At 43.1% G+C, this 23,036-nt stretch overlaps 1 protein-coding gene across 1 annotated transcript in view; it reads right to left on the reverse strand.

Moving 5' to 3' along the window:
• Positions 1–21,082, reverse strand: part of LOC118638828 (zinc finger protein 347-like) — a 33,690-nt gene extending 12,608 nt beyond the window's left edge. Inside the window, 4 exon segments of the mRNA XM_036274958.1 lie at positions 11,488–11,561; positions 15,543–15,711; positions 18,051–18,251; positions 21,032–21,082. Coding sequence (XP_036130851.1) covers positions 11,488–11,561; positions 15,543–15,711; positions 18,051–18,065 — 258 coding nt within the window. The 5' untranslated portion in view covers positions 18,066–18,251; positions 21,032–21,082.
• Between the last annotated feature and the right edge of the window lie 1,954 nt (positions 21,083–23,036).

A 23,036-nucleotide genomic window follows, 5' to 3' on the forward strand; every position in this document is an offset into this window, starting at 1 on the left:
TCATTGACATCTTTACCCACTGCACAAGGGAAATAGAATAATATTGACTAGGTACCAATGGAAGTTTTGACATATGATAAGCAGTGGAAAGGATACAGAGCTCAGCATCTAATCTAGACACAATATATTCAAAATGATCAACATGCCCTACCAGTATGGTTCAGCAGTAAAAACTCTGCACACGGTCCAAGAGTCTGGGGTTCATTTCCAAAGAAGGGCACATATCTTGGTTGAGGTTTGTCCCTGGCCCCAGTTGGGGTTGTCAGGTATCAATCAATTGATGTGTCTCTCTCCCATTGATGTGTCTCCCTCTCCTGCTCTATCTGAAGATTAATGTAAAAAATATCCTTGGGTGCCCTGGCCGGTTTGGCTCAGTGGTTAAAGCATCGGCCCACGGACAGGAGAGTCCTGGGTTCGGTTCCCGCTAAGGGCACATACCTTCGTTGCAGTTTGTCCCCGGACCCGACTGGAGTTGTGTGGGTGGCAAGCAGTCGATGATGAGTCTTTCTCACATCGATGTTTCACTCTCTCTCTTCCCTCCTCTCTCCCTCCCGCTCTGTCTGAAGACAAATGCAAAAAATGTCCTCAGGTGAGGATAAAAAGAAATATATATACTTGGGTGAAGATTAAAAAATATATAAAAATTAAAATACAATGAACAACAACTTGGTTTGTTTTGCTAATCCGCACCTGAGAATATGTTTCCAATGATTTTTACATAGATTGGAAGGGAGAGAAGAAGAGACTGGGAGAGAAACAGGAATGTGAAAGAGACACATCAATCAGTGGCCTCCCACAGGGCCCTGATCAGGATGAGAGATGGAACCTGCAACATACATATGAACCCTTGACTGGGAATCAAACCTGTCACCCAAGCCAGTCTGGCCAAGACAAGAGTTGTTTGTTTTTTCTTTTGTATTTTGTATTTTTTATCCTCACCTGAGGATATTTTTGCACTTATCTTCAGACAGAGCAAGAGAGACAGAGGAAGACAGAGAAACATTGATGTAAGAGAGACACATCCACTGGCTGCCACCCACAGGACCCCACAAGGGCCAGTGAAATTGCAACCCAGGTATGTGCCCTTAGCGGGATTCCAACCTGGGACTTTGTGGTCCGAGGGCCGACGCTCTAACCGCTGAGCTAAACTGGCCAGTTCAAGGGGTGTTTTTTTTAATGTAATGATTTCCACATTAAAGTTTAAAAAAGGTTGAGTCTACCTTTTATTTAGAAAAAAGTGATGAGGTGGTTGGTTATTGGATGTCACAAATGCTTATTTCATAAGTTAAGAGCTGTGTACAGAAATCAAATACTTAACACAATAGGATTTATATAAGAATGTATTTAAAAACTGAATTAAAGATCAGAGGCTAAAAAGAAAGTCAATCCATGGGACAGAATAAAAAGCAAAGAGGCAGCCTATGGATGTTTCTCTATCCCATCAATGTTTCCATTTTCCCTCATCTGTCTAAAAACACAATAAAAAACATATTAAAAACATAAAAATAAAAAATAAAGACTCGAGCAGATATATCACAACTTAATCACACCCCAGCAGCTCAGCAGTCACCCAGATCCAGTCCCGGGCTCCCAGCTCCTGTGTGTTTCTGTCTGCAGATCTGTCTCCCTCCCTGTTCCCCTCTCTGCACTGCTGTCCTTTCCTGTTCCCTCCCCGTCCCCGGCTCCTTCTCCCCTTTTCTCTATTCCTGTCCCTGCACCTGCCCCGCACACTCTGGAAACCTCCCCGCCGTCAGGGGCTCCCCGCCTCTTTCTGAGACCCCTGCCCGGCCCGTGCCCTGTGCCCGTCCTGCCCGTCCCCACAGCGGGCTGCCTCTCAGCGCTGTGTCTCCCTCGGCCCGTCACCCCTGAACCCCTTTCCGTCCCTGCACTCGCTCCCCAACTCTTCCCCTCAGGACCACGCTCTCCGTCCTCGGGGTCCCGTACTGTCGCCCCCACTTCGGCTCCCCAGGCCGCTCCCGACAGCCCTGGGCTCCCCTCGAGGTGCCCTCTCCCCGGAGAGTCTCACTGTCCCCCGCTCCTCCCCGAGGCCTCTCCCACCCCGTCCGCTCTCGGCCTCAGGACCATCCCCCACGTGCCGTCTGTCCGTCCGGCTCTCGCCCCTCCGCAGCCGCTGCCGCCACAGCGCGCTCCCCGCGGCGGGACCTCTCCGGGGGCCGCGTCTCCCGGCTCAGTCCCCCCCAGGGCGCCCGCGCTGTCTGGGCACCGACACCCCTCGTGCGGCGGGAAGCGGGCTCGGGAAGGCGGGGTGCGGACCCCAGGCCGAGAAAGGGGAGAGACCACGGAGGGGCGCAGGGGGTCGCTCACCCTGACCGGGAGCCGCGGGGCCCGGCGGCCACGGGACGTTTCCAGCAGGAGAACCGCGGGCAGGCGGCGCCCAACGGCCGGAGGCGGAGGCACCACCTCGGACTCGGACCCGCGCCGGGAGAGGCTCGGGAGCGGGTCCAACCAGGACTCCCGCCGGCAGCGCCCCCGCCGTCCCCGCGCAGGGAGAGGACGGAGGAATCGGCCTCACCTCAGAAAGACCCTCGGCAGAAAAGGGCCGTGACCTGCGCGGTTCTACAACCGCTTCCGCAAATGCGAGTTATGCGCATGCTCGTGCTGGCAATGAACGGGCGGGGTCAGAACCTGCGCAAAGAACCGGGGTTGGGGGAGGGGCCAGGATGAGTGGAACGCTGGGCAGCGACCAGGAAAGCAGGGAGGGGCCTGAAGCCTGTGCATTCCGGGCTCCCTCCACTTCACTGTCACTGTGACAGAAATTTTTTCTTCACTGCGTTTGAGTTACCCACATCATCACTGAAATTTTAACACTTCTTTCCAAAATCGATATTATGGGGACCCTCCAAGGATTCAATTTAGGATAAGTCTTTTCCACGCACATTATAGCTTTGAGGTATATTGACAGATGTTTACTAATACTTAAGTCCTGGTTAAATTCACTGCCTAATGCATTATATTTTAACATCTTCCTTTCTACGTAAGAAACATTCAAACCCATAGAGAATTTTAGTAATTGCGGAGAAGCAAAATTTCAACCAATTGACATGTTTCAGAAAGTGGCAATTTTACACCTTATTTCATACATTATAATTAAAAGAGGACTCAAGTGGGTTCTATGAAATACACTGGTCATAATTTAGAGAGGTGGGAGAAAGGAAAGTAGGAACACCTGTGAGACTAGAGGAAAAGTAAAATCACAGACACATACATCTTTTCTGTAGGTGGCCACAGGACAGTTAACAGTCAACAATTACCACAGTATCAAAGAAAGGATAGATGGTCTTTACCCTGAGGTATTGGTTGTGCCCTAGGAAACTGATTGTGCCCTGAGAGGTGTGGAAAAAGGGGGACTTACAGCCCTGGCCAGTTTGGCTTAGAGGTTGGAGCATTGTCCAGGGGACCAAAGGGTCACAGGTTCAATTCCAGTCAAGGGCAGTACCTAGGAATTTCAGCCCTAGTCGTGGTGGTATGGGAAGCAACCAATGTGTTTCTCTCACATGGATGTTTCTCTCTCTGTTCCCCCACCCTTCCACTCTATCAAAAATATCAATGGAAAAATATCCTCTGGTAAGGATTAACAAAAAAGAAAATAAATGGAAAAAATATCCTGTGAAAATTTTAAAAAAGTAACTGCAACATTGACTTTGCATTTTATAATTATAACCTGTTTTACCACTTTTTTGTTTTGTTATCTATTTCTGAACATTATGTCATATGTGGACAACAAAGCATGTAAAACAGAGAGTCTGAAGAAGAGAATGGAATTTATTTTTTGCTCAAGAACACAAAATTCTGCCCTGCCCAGGTAGCTCAGTTGGTTGGAGTGATTTCCCAGTGCACCAGGGTTGCTGGATGGATCTCAGGTAAAGGCAGTTACAGGCATCAACCAATCAATATACAAACAAATGGAACAATGACAACAATAACAAGAGATTCGTGAATTCTGCAACACTTAGTGGGGAAATATATTCTCTGTGATATAAATCCAAAAAGAAATCAAATTAATCATGAAATGCCCAATAGTTTCATCCCATTCTATACCCACAATTTAAAATTTTCCATTAATTTTTTTATACGGAGAGAGAACGAGCAACAGGGATGTGAGGGGGGATCATCGATGGGCTACCTCCTGCATACGTCCTACAGAAGATCAAGCCTGCAACATGGGCATGTGCCTTGACTGGGAATCGAACTAGAAACCTTTGGGTGTATGTACACCCACAATAATTTTGGTCTGATTTGTTAGATAACATCTACTATGTGGAACTATGTTTCCGTGAGAAAGATTTCATCTATGGAGAAACAGCAGAATTCTGCGTGCAGTGAGTAGAGATCAGGGGATGTAAACTCAGTCCTGGGTTTTTGGAAAGAGAGTAAGAGGGAATTTTTTGTGTCTAAAAGTAGTATATCTTCCAAGTTTTCTATTTCAGTCTAAGCATTTAGTAAAAATAATAAAACCTTACTAAAACTTAATGTTTTAAACTACTTTAAAATTTTCAAAACTTACATTGTTTCTGAGTAAAACAGAAGGATGCCCTTCATGGAAATAACCTTTTGTTTATTTATTTTTCAGATAGAGTGGAACGGAGAGAGGGAGGAAAAGAGAGAGAGAGACACACACACACACACACACATCGAGTGGTTGCCACTCACGCAACCCAAATCTAGCCAGGGACAAACTGCAACCGAGGTACATGACATTAGCAAGAACTGAACCCGGGACTCTCTGACTTTTAGGAAGTTCTGTGGCACATACAGATAGGATCAGCTTGATGTAAAATCCACCAGCACCATCTTCAGAATTTCTACAGTAAAAATAATAATGAATATTAAACTTCATATTTAGAAATAAAAATTATTGTCCTGGCCAGCAAGGGCACATACCGCTGTATTAGGCTGGGTCCAAAGTGGGGGAGGAGGATCCTGCAGGAGGCAGCCAACTATTGTGACCCTCTGACATAGATGTTTCTCTCACTACTTCTGACTCCTCTCTCTCACAAAAAATCAATAATTGAAAAGGATTATTTAGGGTATAAGTGATGCTTTGAAAATCTTGAAAGCTAGTTTAACTTTAGGATTTCATATTCACATAAGGACATAAAAATTCGTAGCACAGGTCTCTGCATGAAGCAGTAAAATGGAACTCAGAAATAGCATTGAGGGGCACATTTTGTGAAACGGTGTCTATTCACACATTGATTAGACATTGAAAGCAGGCTCTGGACTATCAGCAAGGCTTATCAATAAGAACCATTTATGGGCTCCACGTAGATATTCTAACAGCTCCACAGTAACCAGGATTAAAGAGACTACATACATAGTGATATATTAATGTGCACAAATGCACAAGAATATATGGGGAGAAAAACTAATAGAATAGCCCTGGCAGGTTTGGCACAGTGGTTACAGCGTCGCCCTGTGGTCCAGAGAGATCCAGGTTCAGTTCCCACTAAAGGCATGTACCTCTGTTGTGGTTTGTCCCTGGCCCTAGTTGGGTTGTGCAGGTGGTAACCACTGGATGTGTCCCTTTCATGTTGATGTTTCTCTCTCTCACTCTTCCTCTCTCTCCCTCCCGCTCTATCTGGAAAAAAAACAACAACAACTAATAAAAGAGATATTTAATTACATAAATAAAGATGTATAATGAAACCTGGCCGGTTTGGCTCAGCGATTAGAGCGTTGGCCTGTAGTCCTGAGACACCCGGGTTCGGTTCCGCTAAGGGCATGTACCTCGGTTGCAGTTTGTCCCCGGCCCTGGTCGGTTGTGTGGGTGGCAGCCACTCAAGGTGCTCCTTTCGCATCGATGTTTCTCTCTCTCTCTCTCTCTCTCTCTCTCTCTCTCTCTGTTCCTCTCTCTCCCTCCCACTCTACCTGAACAAAAAATGGAAAAATGTCCTCCGGTGAGGATTTAAACAAACAAAAAAAATTGTATAATGAATATGATTTTTTTTCTGTGTCTTTCTCTATTTATTGTGGTAAAATGCACAACATAAAATTTAATAAATTAACGGTGATTTTTTTTTTTTCATCCTCACCAGAGGACATTTTTTCATTTCCTCTTCAGAGAGAGTGGGAGGGAGAGAGAGAGAAACGTCAGGGAGAAAAAGAAAGAGACACATCGAGTGGTAGCCACCCGCACGTCCAAACCAAGGCCACCAGGGCTTTGGACAAACTGCAACCCAGGTACGTTCCCCTAGCGAGAACCGAACCTGGGTCTTCCAGACTGCAGACGGACACTCTAACCACTGAGCCAAACTGACGAGGGCCCAAAAGTTGAGTTTTGAGTTGTAATCATATGTCTTTTAAGTGCCTGATCCCATGGTATTAGTGCTGGGGACGACTGAAAGGACAGTTACCTGCCACTGCTTGTAATCCGGCAAGGAAGGGGAGCTCAGAGTGGAAGAAGCACCCAGCAGCCTGTGGCGAAGGCAGGTGATGCGCCCTCATGGGTGCTAGAACAGGCATCGTTCACACTGGAGCCACTGGCGTCGGGTCATGACCAAGTCAACCTGACTGCACAGTCTGTGTGTAGAAGAACAGGATTTCCTTTCTATGTTTCGTACCTTACATATTTTTTCTAAAATTTGGTAAAAAGTGAAGAGTATCAGGGTCAGTTGCTTTAGCAGTTATCTGCAGGACACCATGGTGAAAGGACAAGTTCAAAAGTATAGTGCCCACTGCCATCACACGTAAAATAAAGCAGCATCGGGATAACTGCCAGCAGCCAGGGCATCACTCGGAAATGTGCTCATGGTGTCCATAGTATAAATGTAATTAGCAGAGGTAACTCGGGGTGTGTGCACGCAGAAAAGGGTAAGGGGAGGAAAAATGTGAATGGAAAGACACTTGACTTCACATTGTAAACACACAGTACAATACTGCCACAATGTCTTATAAAATAGTACACTTGAAACTTATATAATTTTATTAACCAACGTCACTCTAATGTATTAAAAAATTTTGAAAACTTTAAATGTATAAAGAATCCGATTTTCTAACTGAGTAATTTTATTCAGTGCACATCTCAAAAAAACCAGTGGTGTTTATTAGGGACCCTCATTTAGATGGTGTTTTAAATAAAAATGATTACAAAATAACCCAGGGATAGTAGCTACACGTAAGAACTTAACATACAAATCTCTTAGATAAAAATATATAGTTAAATCTTCATGACCTTCAATTTGTCAGATTTTTAGATATAACAATAGAAAACTCAAAGATAAAATAATAGAAATTAATCTTCATTAAAATTTATACATTTTGCTCCCAAGGACACTATCACAAAAGTTAAAATACATTCTATCAAATGGGAAAAAATAATTGCAATCCACAGATCTTTTTAAGGGTCTTGTATCCTTAATATTTGAAAAATTCCTGCAACCCAAAAACAAAAAACAAAGAATACAAATAACACAGTGTCAATTCTCCCTTTATGTCCATCGATATTTGCTTTCTACGTTCAGATGTTTGCTGCACAAATGTTGGAAGAAAGAGAAAGATAGAAACATCAATGTGATAGAGCATTTGTAAAGTTCCTCCCCAGTATATATTATTTTTTCATACAGAGAAAGGCAGCTTTTAAAGACTGTCTTTAAAAGCTTTGACAGCCCTATCAAGTTTGTGTAGAACAACAGGATTTCAAGTTTGGCTCAGCAGTTGAGCGTTGGCCTGCAGACCAGAGAGTCCTGGGTTCGGTTCCCGCTAGGGGCACGTACCAACAAAAAATAAAATGAAAATAAAAGCTTTGACACATGATTTACATATTAAAGGATCTCTCAATTATAATTTGTCTTCTGTCAAGTAGGGTATCAGTTATAAAAGTTTGGCCGCATTGTCCACATGTATAAGGATCCTGCCGAGAACGGGCTATTTCAGGATTACTAAGGTATAAGTGGAAAAACAAAGTTTTTCCAAAATAGTTAAATCTGTATACTGTATTTCTCCACTAGGAATGATCTAATGATGAATAAATTATGAATAGTGATAAAAGGCTTTGTCACATTCTATACATTTGTACCATGTGCATTACAGTGAAATCTCTGAAGTTTATTAATTTCTGAGGTGCCAATAAAGGCTTTGCTACATTTTCTACATTTGTAAGGCTTCTGTCTAGAATGAAGCATGTGATGTCTGGTAAGTTTCCACGTAAGTTTCCACTGCCAATGAGAGGCTTTAGCACATTCTGACATCTACATCTCTCTCCAGTATGAACTGTGTCAAATACAATGAGACATGAATGGTGTTCATAAGATTTGCAAAATTGTACACATTCCTAAGGCTTCTCTCCAGTATATATTTTGTGTGCCGGTAAAGGACTGTACCACACTCCTTACATCTGTAAAATTTATCTCCGGTATGAACTTTTCTAATGTCCCAAAAGTTTGAACACTCATTAAAGGCTCTGTCACATTATGTACATTCAAAAGGATTATCTTCACCATGAATTCCCTGAGGTGCAGCAAGGTTTGAGGAATGCCTAAAGGCTTGCCACATTCTTTACCTTTGTACAGATTGTCCTACGTGTGAATTATCTGACGCTGATTAACATCTGAGCAGCACCTGAAAGCTTTGCCTAATTTACCATGTTGGTAAGGTTTTTCTACAGTAAAAATGCTCTGATGGGGATTAAGTTGTGAAGGCCTCCGGAAGCCACTGCCACATTCATTGCATTCATGGCTTCTCTCCAGTATGAATTTTCTGATGTAGATTAAGGTGTGAAGACCTCCCAAAGTATTTGCCACATTCATTGCATTTATGAGGCTTCCCTCCAATATGGATTTTCTGATGGCGATTAAGTTGTGAAAACATCCTAAAGGCTTCGCCACATTGACTGCATTTATAAGGCTTCTCTCCAGTATGAATTTTCAGATGGCGACAAAGGCTTGAAGACGTCGTGAAGGCACTGCCATATTCATTGCATTTATGAGGCTTCTATCCAGTATGAATTTTCTGATGTAGATTAAGTAGTGAAGGTCTCCCAAAGGCACTGCCACAATCTTTGCATTTATGAGGCTTCTCTCCAGTATGAATTTTCTGATGTAGATTAAGTTGTGAAGACCTCGCGAAGGCATTGCTACAATCTTTGCATTTATAAAGCTTCTCTCCAGTATGAATTTTTTGATGGCGAGTAAGGTTTGAAGACGACCTGAAGGCAGTGCCACATTCATTGCATTTATGAGGTTTCTCTCCAATATGAATTCTCTGATGGCAATAAAGGTTTGAAGACATCCGGAAGTCACTGCCACAATCTTTGCATTTATAAGGTTTCTCTCCAGTATGAATTGTCCTATGTACATTAAGGTATGAAGAACTCCCAAAGGATTTGCCACATTCTTTGCATGTATAAGGCTTCTCTCCAGTATGAATTTTCTGATGTACATTAAGGTTTGAAGATGTCCTGAAGTCCCTGCCACATTCATTGCATTTATGAGGTTTCTCTGCTCTATGAGTTTTCTGATGTAGATTAAGGTATGAAGACCTCCCAAAGGATTTGCCACATTCTTTGCATGTATAAGGCTTCTCTCCAGTATGAATTTTCTGATGTAGATTAAGGTGTGAAGACCTCCCAAAGGATTTCCCACATTCTTTGCATATATAAGGCTTCTCTCCAGTATGAATTTTCTGATGTAGATTAAGGTTTGCAGTGTTCCCAAAGACTTTGCCACATTCATTGCATTTATGAGGTTTCTCTCCAATATGAATTCTCTGATGGCGATAAAGGTTTGAAGACAAACGGAAACCACTGCCACAATCTTTGCATTTATAAGGTTTCTCTCCAGTATGAATTGTCTGATGTAGATTAAGGTGTGAAGACCTCCCAAAGGATTTGCCACATTCTTTGCATTTATAAGGCTTCTCTCCAGTATGAATTTTATGATGGCGAGTAAGGTTTGAGGATGTCCTGAAGTCCCTGCCACATACATTGCATTAATGAGGCTTCTCTGCAGTATGAATTCTCTGATGTAGATTAAAGTATGAAGACCTCGCAAAGGATTTGCCACATTCTTTGCATGTATAAGGCTTCTCTCCAGTATGAATTTTCTGATGTACATTAAGGTGTGAAGATTTCCCAAAGGCTTTGCTACATTCATTGCATTTATAAGGCTTCTCTCCAATATGAATTTTCTGATGGCCATTAAGTTGTGAAGACCTCCTAAAGTGTACGCCACATTCATTACATTTATAAGGCTTCTTTCCAGTATGAATTTTCTGATGGCGACTAAGAACTGAAGACGTCCTGAAGACACGACCACAATCTTTGCATTTATGAGGCTTCTCTCCAGTATGAATTTTCTGATGTCGATTAAGGTGTGAAGACCTCCCAAAGTCTTTGCCACATTCATTGCATTTATGAGGCTTCTCTTCAGTATGAATTTTATTATGGACATTAAGGTATGAGGACTCTCTAAAAGCTTTGCCACATTCTCTACCTTCATACGACGTCTCCCCCGTATGAGTTCTGTCATGTACACGAATGTATCTAAAGGAATTAAATATTTTACCACATTTATTACGTTTATAAAGTTTTTCTTTAATATGGCTTTCCGTAACACTATTTGGACTAAACATTGGACTTAAGATTCTCCCACACTGATTACTTTGGAAAGATCTCTCCCTGGTATGAATATTCTGCCATTCAGTGTGATGTGAAGATTGCTGCAAAGATCGTTTGTATGTCTTCTCCACTGTATGCATAACCTGATGTATATTTGGATTTGACATTTGGTCAAAGAGTGTTCCATCCTTATAATGGTTCTCTGGAAGGTGAGTTTTCTGACATTTATTAGGATTTGACTCTGGGTTGAAATTTTTCCCATGTGCGTTGCATTGATAACTTCGGTCTTCATTATATACACTCTGGTATTCATTGAAGACAGAAAGGCTTTTAGTGACAGATATAATTTCCTTAAACATGTACACTTATTCTGGAATAATGATTCTGTAAGGCCTATTAAACCATGATGGTATACAATCCTACGTTTAAGAAAATAACAGAAGTTCGTTTCAAAAAAATTATTCCTTAATAGTAGTATAATGACTACTTAATAAAAGAATTACTACTCATCACTTTGAAATTTCATATGTGCATTATAAATTACTAAAGTTCATAAATGACTAACTGAAAGTTTAATACCACACAACACTGTAAACAATTCTTATTATTCTTTGCAGCATCGATGACGGGAGTACTAAATTTTCCAGATTTATGATGTAATAAATGACAATAACACATTCTTTTTGGTTTTCACATTTAGAAACACACTGATCTGCAGATGTAACTGACCTAAACTGGAGCATTGCTAAATGTGTAGTATCGGTTACTTCTTTAGGTAACAAGGATTTTATTATAAACAACACTCCCAGGTTACTTCTGTCCATATTATCACACCTTCTCATCGTACACTCTTCCTCAAATACCAAGGCTCTCACTAAGTGTACATTATAAAATCCATACCTTCCATATCTTACCAGTATTATTTCAGGAAATACATCTTCCAGTTTTGGCTTTTGCAAAAAAGCCTGGTTGTCCTCAGATAAAATAGCTGAAAGATATGAAATAAAGTTTCACATTAATGATACTAAGCTGATCAAACTCATTCTCTGGCTATGTAAAAAAATCAATAAAGCCCTGGCCAGTTTGGATCAGCAGGTACACCATTGGCCTGCACCCCAGAGAGACCCAGGTCAGTTCCCGCTAAGGGCACGGACCTCAGTTTCAGTTTTTCCCCAGCACTGATTGGGTCGTGTGGGTGGCAGCCACTGGATGTGTCCCTCTCACATCGATGTTTCTCTCTCTGTCTCTCTCTCTCTCTCTCCACCTCTCTTTCCCTCCCACTCTATCTAAACAAAAAATGGAAGAAGTGTCCTTGGGTGAGGATAAAAAATAAATAAATAAAACAATAAGCCAAATATTTAAATAAATATATAAAGATACGTAAACAAAGTATCGCCACCTCCCACAACCACATCGAAGTTACAACTAAACTACAGACCAACCAACATTCAAAACCCCCTGAAATCCAGCTGAATGGAAGTCCTACAACTACGGAGTTAAAGCACCCGCCACATCAAGACTCGTAGGAGGGGCAGAGGTTGACACGCTGGTCCCAAACCCACGTGTGGCGCATAAAAATCAGGAGGATACCTCGGCTAGGAAGGTCCTCCCTGAAGACTGAGGGGTCCTCGTCCCACACCAGATGCCCTGCACAGGTTTTCAGTTCCAGGAAGAGAAGTCCCCATAACTTCTGGCTGGAAAAACCAGTGGAAACTGAGGCTCAGGGAGGGTTACGCGGCTGGAGCCCCAGGCAGCTCCTTAAAGGGAACGCGCACAGAATTATCGAATTCACTCCCTCTAACCTTGGAGGAGAGGCAGATCGAGGGGCGCCAGGGAAGAACTGAGCTGTTTGGCACTGGAGCGAGTGCTGGAGAGGGGGCTTTCTCCGGGACAAACATGCTGTCAGAGGCCTTTGTTCTTTTGATGAGCCCTTCCCTGGGTTGGCAGACAGTCACCCTATCTAGGACTCCAGCAACCGGATTTACACTGATAGGCCCATCCCGGTGATTCCCTGAGGCCCCATCCCACCCAACTTTCAGGCCCATCCAAGCTGAACCAAAGGATTGGCCTCTCTTGGATGCTTTTTCAGGTTTTCCTAAATTCTTTCAAACAAACAGCATCTGGTCTCACATACCCCATACCTTTCATTAACTAATACACAGAAACAGGGAGGCAGCCAAAATGAGACAAAGAAACAGGTCCCAAATATAAGGATGCTCCATGAACTTAGTGAGGGCCTCAAGAGCATAAAAAAGTACAAGTCAGAAATGATGGATGCACAGTCAGAAAAGAAGAAGGCATTAACTGAAATAAAGAATAATTTACACAGATTCAATAGTAGACTATGTAAATCCAAGAAGCAAATCATTGATTTAGAATATAAAGAAGCAAAAAAAGCCCAATCAGAACAGAAAAAAGAGAAAAGATTCCAAGAGAAAGAGGATAGTGTAAGGAGCCTCTGGGACAACTTCAAGTGTGCCAATATTCTCATCTTCGGGGTGCCAAAGGAGAAGAGAGGAAACAGGAAAACGAAAACCTCCTTAAAACAATAATGGCAGAAAAATTCCCTAACTTGGTGAAGGAAACAGACAACCAAGTCCAGAAAGCACAGAGTCCCAAACAAGATGAACTCCAAGAAGCCCACACCAAGACAATCATCATCAAAATGAAAAACGTTCAAGAGAAAGAGAGAATCTTAAAAGCAGCAAGAGAAAAGCGGCTAGTTACCTACAAGGGAGTTCCCATAAGGCTGTCATCTGATTTCTCAAAAGAGTCTGGGGAATGGGTGAAAAGGTGAAGGGCTTAAGAAGTACAAATTCATTGCTATACTGACAAACCTCAAAGGGAAAGAGGTTGGGGGTGGGTGGGAAGAAATTTTTCTCACACTATTGTCTGTGTCCAATGCATAACCAATGGACACAGACAATAGTGTGGGAAAAGGCAGGAGGGGGACAGGAGTGGTGAGGAGGGGGTCAATGGGAAAAAAAATGAGAAATATCTCTAATACATTGAAAAATAAAAATTTAAGAAAAGAAAGAAAACTCTAAAAAATCAATAAAAACATTTTAAAAAATGAACCAGCTCTACAGAAACTATTTGATTACATAAGAAAAACCAACAGGAATTATAAACATACCAAGAGGAAGAGGAGAGATACAAGGGAATAGAGAGCCTTTACAAACAAGGAGTGATGAGAACTTCCCAAACCCGTGGATAGAACTAGACTATGAAATCCAAAAACCAAACATAACACCTCATTACCACAAAACAAAGACACCCTCAAAAAGGCACATTGTATTAATTTAACACTGTCAGAAGTTAATGACAAAGAAAAAATTCTCAAAGCAACCAGGGAAAAGGAAGTGACCCACAAAGGAACACCCATCAGAATGTCATCCGATTTCTCAACAGAATCTGTACAAACCAGAAAGAGGAGAACCAGATATTCCAATGACTGAAAAAGTGATATTATCAGCCAAGGATAATATGCCCAGCAAAGTTATCCTTTAAATATGAAGGAGAAATCGTTTCCCAGATATACAAAATCTGAGGAATTTTATCACCAGAAAAACTTCATTGAAGGAAATACTCAAGAGAGTTCTTTTACTTAAAACGAGAGCAGACGTTCGTAACACTACTCGTAACATCCACCAATACGTACAGCATACATAGGGATAATTTGTGACAACGGAAACTTAAACAAGGCAGGGAAAGGTCTGAACTGCCCAAAAAAAAACCCAGAAATCAGCTGCACTCAAAAGAACTATCCCTGTCCCGCCCAGTAAGGATCAAAGACTCAAGGGTTAGTTTCTAGTCAAGGGCACATAATTGGTTATGATTCATTCCCTACCCTGGTAGGGGTTATGTGGGAGGCACCCACTCAGTGTGTCCGTTTCATGTCCATGCCTCTCTCTTTCTCTCTGTCTCTTTTCCTCCCACTCTACCTGAATAAAAATGAAAAACTGTCCTTGCGTGACGATACAAAAAAATAAATAAAACAATGAAAACTAACAAACGGCACATTCAAGCAACACTAAACCACTACTGGAAAGGTCTCATCGATGTTTCTATCTCTCTCTCCCTCTACGTCTCTCTAAAATCAATAAAGAAACAATATTTTTTAAAGAATGGCTTAAAATACAATTCCACAGCAATGTGCCTGTAGAAGGAGCAGAGTCCAGAGTGTGTGGGTGCATTTCACATGCTGGGGAGCAGCTGTCGCTTTATAACAGCAGCAGACATAGACCTGGGCTCTCAAAATGCTTCCACTGAAGCACAGCTTCCCAACCATACTGAAGGTCTGGCATCCTCTGTGACCTCTGGACCTCACATCACCTGAATCACCTGCTTCCTCATTCACACCACCCTGGGTGAACAGATATTTTCTTTTCTCTCTTCAAATCTCAAGGCTCTTTGTTTCTGAATATAGTTTTATATTATTTATTTATGAATTTGAGAGACAGAAATATGGATTTGATATTGCACTTATTCATGCGAACACTGGTTGCTTTTTGCATGTGCTCTGGCTGGGATCAAACTTGCAATCTTGGTGTATCTGGACGATGTTCTAACCAACTAAAGGCACCTCAGACATGGCCCAAATACTCTGAAATTTGCTCCAAAAAGATGACCTGGACTGGCTCAGAGACAGAAAGACGTATTTATCAGAAAATAGAATTTGAGTTTTGATAGAGATGCTCCCATTTCCAGTGCAGTTTGTCCTCAGGTGACAAGACATGGTAGAATGTTAGAATATTCTGGAAAATTATTTTCAAAATACTCTTTACTGATAGCATTATTCTAGACAACATGTAAATTCTAGACACTGAGTTCCTAACTCACATACATCACAAAGCCTTTCTTTCTACACCAGAAAACCACCAATTGGCTCCCTGAGAGCAAGGCTCTGAGAGTCTACTACACAAAGCAGAATCCCCCAAACGATGACAAAGTAATAAAGGAAACAAACCCAGCGGCTGGAGGAGGAGCTCTGGAAGGAAGTCATCGTCACCCAGGGAAACCAGGTTCCTGTAGTTCTCCAACATCACATCCAGGTACAATGTCCGCTGAGCTGGGTCCAGGCAATCCCACTCCTCCTGAGAGAAGTATACGGCCACATCCCTAAAGGACAACGGTCCCTAAAAGGAAAGACACATTAACCAAGGGACAGCAAGCAGAGTTCACAATGTCACACAACACAGCAACAGTGTAAGGAGAACTGGTTTTGACCTAGGAGAGTACCCGGAATCATCTATTGACCCAGTAATATTCTCTAGTGGACTTTCTAACACTGACAAATGGAGATGACACGTGTCCACACATCCACTGCGTAGACTTTACTTTTTAGGAAAACACACTTTGAAAAAATTTTCTGAAACATACAATGAAAAGTAAACCTTGAATTTCACTTCAAACTTCATCTACAATTTAAAAATAAAACAAAAACAGGACAGTAAGAGTAAGGAAACCACTCGGCCACTGTGGCTCAGTGGTTGTGTGTTGACAACAAGCACCAAGAGGTCGCCAGTTCAATTCTCGGGCAGGGTTCATGCCTAGGTTTTGGGCCAGGTCTCCAGTGGGAGGCATGCAGGAGGCGGTCAGTCTACGTTCTCTCTCATTGATATTTCTATCTCTCTCTAACATCAATTACATATATATATTGTTTTTAAATCATAACTAAGAAAAAAATAAGGCTCAAATAATGTTATAATTTTATGCACACAACAAGCACACATATGAGAAGTATGTACAATATTAAAGGGATACAAAACAGAATTTTCATCTCACTAAAAGCAAGATGATTTTGCGATTCCATAAGCCTCTTGAATCTATAAGCGAATGATACCCTTGGTGGTTTATAACACAGTAAATAGAGGAACTCACATAATAATAAAAAAAAATCTTAGACCTGCTATTTCTTGGTTGATCTTTTTTCTGAACATTTTTACATACTATTAGTGGAGGGATATTGTAGAAATTTACTTGAACATACAGTAAGAATACGATTCTTAAAAACTTTCTACAAATACAAAGTGATAATGAGTGTAAAACATAATGAATTTATAGGAATAAGGCGTGATTGGTTAAAGCTCCCACATCAAATGCCAATGATCTGTAGAAAATAAAAGGAAGGACTTCATGCCAGGCCAGTGTGGCTGTGGTTGAGCGTCGACCCATGCACCAAGTGGTCACTGGTTTGATTCCCAGTCAGGCACTGAAAATCCCCAGTGGGGACATGCGGGAGGCAGCCAATCAATGTTCTCTCATTGATGTTTCTATGTCTCCCTCCCTCTTCCTTCCTCTTTCTTTAAAAATGAATAAAGAAAAAGAAAAGTAGGGACTTCATATTCCAAAGGAAACAGAATCTAAGAACAGGGAAGTTTCCAGATGAAATGTGATGGGTTTTTTTACATCTCGGATTAAATCCCTACTAGAAACTCTGTCCTGATACAGGGAAACTGTTAGCTCTTTAGTGCAAAGAGCACCATACCCAAGTGAGTATCAGGTGACTGGAGTGTGGATATCAGGAGCCTGAGGCACAAGGAACAAAATGTCCTCACTGATTTGTATCACTGGCCAAAAAACATGAATAAGAAGATTATTCTGTGAAAATGATCACAAGTAAACTTTTGTCACATGTCAATCCACACGTACCACTTATATTCTGTATGCTAACAGTACATTTCTTAACATTTCTCTATTGTTAATCCTCACCCGAGGATATTTTTTCCATATATTTTTAGAGAGTGTGGAAGGGAAAGAGGAGATAGGGGAGAGAGAGACAGGAAGAGAGAAACATCGATATGAAAGAGACACATCAATGCTTGTATCCCCATTTATGGCCAGGGATCAAACCTACAACCCAGGTACCAGCCCTTAACCAGGAAGTGAACTGCAGACCCTTGGTTCACGGACCAATGCTTGAACCACTGAACCATGTCAGCCCGGGCTAAAGGCTATTAATAGTACATTTTAATGGCACGTCTTTCCTGCTAATCTACTGAGCAAGTATCTTCAGAACTTTCTGAGCTACTCTGAGTAGTAAATGTGCATTTTCTTACCCTGATCTACAGAGCTGGTGCTGCAGCCACTTGAATCTAAAACCTACGTTTCCCTATTTCACTGACACCCGAGACTCTGTCCCCATCCCAATAAGGATGTTACATATGTCTTCCATATTTGATCTGTCAGGACAGAGATGTCTGCAACAATTGAAAGTCCCTAATTAGAGGCAGGTATGCTTCCTGACCTGGGGGAGCCTGCAGAAAGTGAATGTACAACCGGCTCTGGGACAAAGGAGACGTATACAACCTGCTGACCTTGACCATCACAAGAAAAAAAAGAATAAAAGAAGTCAGGGAAAACAACCTCAGTAGGCAAGAACATCAGAAATAGAGAAATAAAGGTTGCAGGTTTGAAATCTACCCATGTGAGAGGCAAAGCAGACACAGCCTCTGACCCACAACACATCTTTTACCTGAGAAGCAGCCATTTTGTCTTGGTCCTGCTCCAGCTCAGGGTTGTTTTCTCAGGTGACGTTATGTTCCAGTCAGAGAACGTGCCTCCAAATGTGTTCACACAGCCCCTTAATCAGCTCACATCACCCACGCTTCTGAGGCACATTTCCTTCCTCTTTTCTCAGGAAATAACAGAGAACAGAAGATCTTTATGCAAAAACCTTTGAAAAAAGTTAGCTATTGAAATATACTGATCAAGTGACTTCACCTACTGAGGTGAATCTAGTCCATGCTTCAATATTTTCAAAGAACGGCCCTGGCCGGTTTCACTAGGAGGTTAGAGCGTCAGCCCCACAGAACAATGACTCTCAGGTTCGATTGATTCCAGTCAAGCGCATGTACCTCAGTGACAGTTCATCCCCGGCCTTGGTCCCTCATGCAGGAGGCAACCAGTCCATGTGTCCCTTTCACATCAATGTTTTTCTTTCTCTCTCTCTCCCTCCCTCCCACTCTATCTGATGATAAATGCAAAGGTATGCTGGGGTGAGGATTAAAAAAAAATTATATATATATGTATATACACATATACATATATACAAACATACACACACACAAAGATATTTATATATATACTTTCAGAGAATGGTCAACACGGACTTGAGGAGAACAGCTCCTCTGTGGCTCACAGTCACTAATGCAACAAATCCCATAAAGGGAAAAAGCTACTGAACATTAGACCAAATCACACAACTAGGTTCTGACTGCTAAGATCATTGACATTTTCACCCACTGCACACAAGAAATAGCCTAATATTGACTTGGTACCAATGGAAGTTTTGACATATAAGCAGTGGAAAGGATACAGAGTTCAGCATCTAAACTACACACAACATATTGAAAATGACCAACCTGCCCTAGCCATTATGGCTCAGCAGTAAGAACTCCGCCCGCGGCCCAAGTACCCCAGGTTCATTTCCAAACAAGGGCACATACCTTGGTTGAGGTTTGTCCCTGGCCACAGCTGGGGTTGTCAGGTGGCAATCAATTGATGTGTCTCTCTCCCATTGATGTTTCTCTCTCTCTCCCTCCTGCTCTATCTGAAGATTAATGTAAAAAATATCCTTGGCCGAAGAATAAAAAATATATAAAAGTAAAATACAATGAACAACAACTTGAGCTTTTGTTTTGTTAATCCTCACCTGAGGATATGTTTCCATTGATTTTTACATAGATTGGAAGGGAGGAAAGGAGAGAGGGAGAAAAACAGGAATGGGAGAGAGACACATTGAATAGTGGCCTCCCGCAGAGCCCTTGTCAGGGCCAGAGATGGAACCTGCAACATACATATGAACCCTAGACTGGGAATCAAACCTGACACCCAAGCCAGTCTGGTTAGTTTGTTTTTTGTTTTCTAATTTTTTTTCTTTTAAATCCTCACCGAAGTACATTTCTACATTTAACTTCAGACAGAGCAGGAGAGAGACACAGGCAGGAAGACAGAAACATCGATGTGAGAGACACACAACCACTGGCTGCCACCCACAGGACCCCATCAGGGCCGGGGCATATTGCAACCCAGGTAGGTGCCCTCAGTGGGATTCCAACCTGGGTCTCTGTGGACCGCAGGCCAAAGATCTAACTGCTGAGCAAACCTGGCCAGGACAAGGGGTGTTTTCTTAATGCAATGATTTCTACATTAAAGTTTAAAAAAGGTTAAGACTATCTTTATTTAGAAAAAATTGATAAGAGGTGGTTGGTTATAGTCACAAATGCTTGTTTCATAAGTTAAGGGCTGTGTACAGAAATCAAATACTTAACACACTAGGATTTATATAAGTATGTATTTAAAAACTGAATTAAAGATCAGAGGCTAAAAAGAAAGTCAATCCATGGGACAGAATAAAAGCAACAGGCAGCCTATAGATCAATGTTTCCATTTTCCCCCATCTGTCTAAAAACACAATAAAAAACATATTAAAAACATAAAAATAGAAAATAAAGACTCGAGCACATATATCACAACTTAATCACACCCCAGCAGCTCAGCAGTCACCCAGATCCAGTCCCGGGCTCCCAGCTCCTGTGTGTTTCTGTCTGCAGATCTGTCTGCCTCCCTGTTCCCCTCTCTGCACTGCTGTCCTTTCCTGTTCCCCTCCCCGTCCCCGGCTCCTTCTCCCCTGTTCTCTATTCCTGTCCCTGCACCTGCCCCGCACACTCTGGAAACCTCCCCGCCGTCAGGGGCTCCCGCCTCTTTCTGAGACCCTGCCCGGCCCGTGCCCTGTGCCCGTCCTGCCCGTCCCCACAGCGGGCTGCCTCTCAGCGCTGTGTCTCCCTCGGCCCGTCACCCCTGAACCCCTTTCCGCCCCTGCACTCGCTCCCCAACTCTTCCCCTCAGGACCACGCTCTCCGTCCTGTCGCCCCCACGTCGGCTCCCCAGGCCGCTCCCGACAGCCCTGTGCTCCCCTCGAGGTGCCCTCTCCCCGGAGAGTCTCACTGTCCCCCGCTCCTCCCCGAGGCCTCTCCCACCCCGTCCGCTCTCGGCCTCAGGACCGTCCCCCACGTGCCGTCTGTCCGTCCGGCTCCCGCCCCTCCGCAGCCGCCGCCGCCACAGCGCGCTCCCCGCGGCGGGACCTCTCCGGGGGCCGCGTCTCCCGGCTCAGTCCCCCCAGGGCGCCCGCGCTGTCCGGGCACCGACACCCCTCGTGCGGCGGGAAGCGGGCTCGGGAAGGCGGGGTGCGGACCCCAGGCCGAGAAAGAGGCGAGACGACGGAGGGGCGCAGGGGGTCGCTCACCCGGACCGGGAGCCGCGGGGCCCCGGCGGCCAGGGGACGTTTCCAGCAGGAGAACCGCGGGCAGGCGGCGCCCAACGGCCGGAGGCGGAGGCACCACCTCGGACTCGGACCCGCGCCGGCAGAGGCTCGGAGGCGGGTCCAACCAGGACTCCCGCCGGCAGCGCCCCCGCCGTCCCCGCGCAGGGAGAGGACGGAGGAATCGGCCTCACCTCAGAAAGACCCTCGGCAGAAAAGGGCCGTGACCTGCGCGGTTCTACAACCGCTTCCGCAAATGCGAGTTATGCGAGTTTTGCGCATGCTCGTGCTGGCAATGAACGGGCGGGGTCAGAACCTGCGCTAAGAACCGGGGTTGGGGGAGGGGACAGGACGAGTGGCCCGCTGGGCAGCGACCAGGAAAGCAGGGAGGGGCCTGAAGCCTGTGCATTCCGGGCTCCCTCCACTTCACTGTCGCAGGTGACAGAAATTTTTTCTTCACTGCGTTTGAGTTACCCACATCATCACTGAAATTTTAACACTTCTTTCCAAAATCGATATTATGGGGACCCTCCAAGGATTCAATTTAGGATAAGTCTTTTCCACGCACATTATAGCTTTGAGGTATATTGACAGATGTTTACTAATACTTAAGTCCTGGTTAAATTCACTGCCTAATGCATTATATTTTAACATCTTCCTTTCTACGTAAGAAACATTCAAACCCATAGAGAATTTTAGTAATTGCGGAGAAGCAAAATTTCAACCAATTGACATGTTTCAGAAAGTGGCAATTTTACACCTTATTTCATACATTATAATTAAAAGAGGACTCAAGTGGGTTCTATGAAATACACTGGTCATGATTTAGGGAGGTGGGAGAAAGTAGGAACACCTGTGAGACTGGAGGAAAAGTAAAATCACAGACACATACATCTTTTATGTAGGTGGCCACAGGACAGTTAACAGTCAACAATTACCACAGTATCAAAGAAAGGATAGATGGTCTTTACCCTGAGGTATTGGTTGTGCCCTAGGAAACTGACTGTGCCCTGACAATTGTGGAAAAAAGGGGAGTTACAGCCCTGGCCAGTTTGGCTTAGAGGTTGGAGCATTGTCCAGGGGACCAAAGGGTCACAGGTTCAATTCCAGTCAAGGGCAGTACCTAGGAATTTCAGCCCTGGTCCTGGTGGTGTGGGAAGCAACCAATGTGTTTCTCTCACATGGATGTTTCTCTCTCTGTTCACCCACCCTTCCACTCTATCAAAAATATCAATGGAAAAATATCCTCTGGTAAGGATTAACAAAAAAGAAAATAAATGGAAAAAATATCCTGTGAAAATTTAAAAAAAGTAACTGCAACATTGACTTTGCATTTTATAATTATAACCTGTTTTACCACTTTTTTTGTTTTGTTATCTATTTCTGAACATTGTGGCATATGTGGACAACAAAGCATGTAAAACAGAGTCTGAAGAAGACAATGGAATTTATTTTTAGCTCAAGAATACAAAATTCTGCCCTCCCTGGGTAGCTTAGTTGGTTGGAGTGATTTCCCAGTGCACCAGGGTTGCTGGATGGATCTCAGGTAAAGGCAGTTACAGGCATCAACCAATAAATATACAAACAAATGCAACAATGACAACAATAACAAGAGATTCGTGAATTCTGCAACACTTAGTGGGGAAATATATTCTCTGTGATATAAATCCAAAAAGAAATCAAATTAATCATGAAATGCCCAATAGTTTCATCCCATTCTATACCCACAATTTAAAATTTTCCATTAATTTTTTATACAGAGAGAGAATGAGCAACAGGGATGTGAGGGGGGATCATCGATGGGCTACCTCCTGCATACGTCCTACAGAAGATCAAGCCTGCAACATGGGCATGTGCCTTGACTGGGAATCGAACCAGAAACCTTTGGGTGTATGTACACCCACAATAATTTTGGTCTGATTTGTTAGATAACATCTATTATGTGGAACTATGTTTCCGTGAGAAAGATTTCATCTATGGAGAAACAGCAGAATTCTGCGTGCAGTGAGTAGAGATCAGGGGATGTAAACTCAGTCCTGGGTTTTGGAAAGAGAGTAAGAGGGAATTTTTTGTGTCTAAAAGTAGTATATCTTCCAAGTTTTCTATTTCAGTCTAAGCATTTAGTAAAAATAATAAAACCTTACTAAAACTTAATGTTTTAAACTACTTTAAAATTTTCAAAACTTACATTGTTTCTGA

The sequence above is a fragment of the Molossus molossus genome, unplaced genomic scaffold (genome assembly GCF_014108415.1).
Source record: "Molossus molossus isolate mMolMol1 unplaced genomic scaffold, mMolMol1.p scaffold_m16_p_21, whole genome shotgun sequence".
Lineage (NCBI taxonomy): Eukaryota > Metazoa > Chordata > Mammalia > Chiroptera > Molossidae > Molossus > Molossus molossus.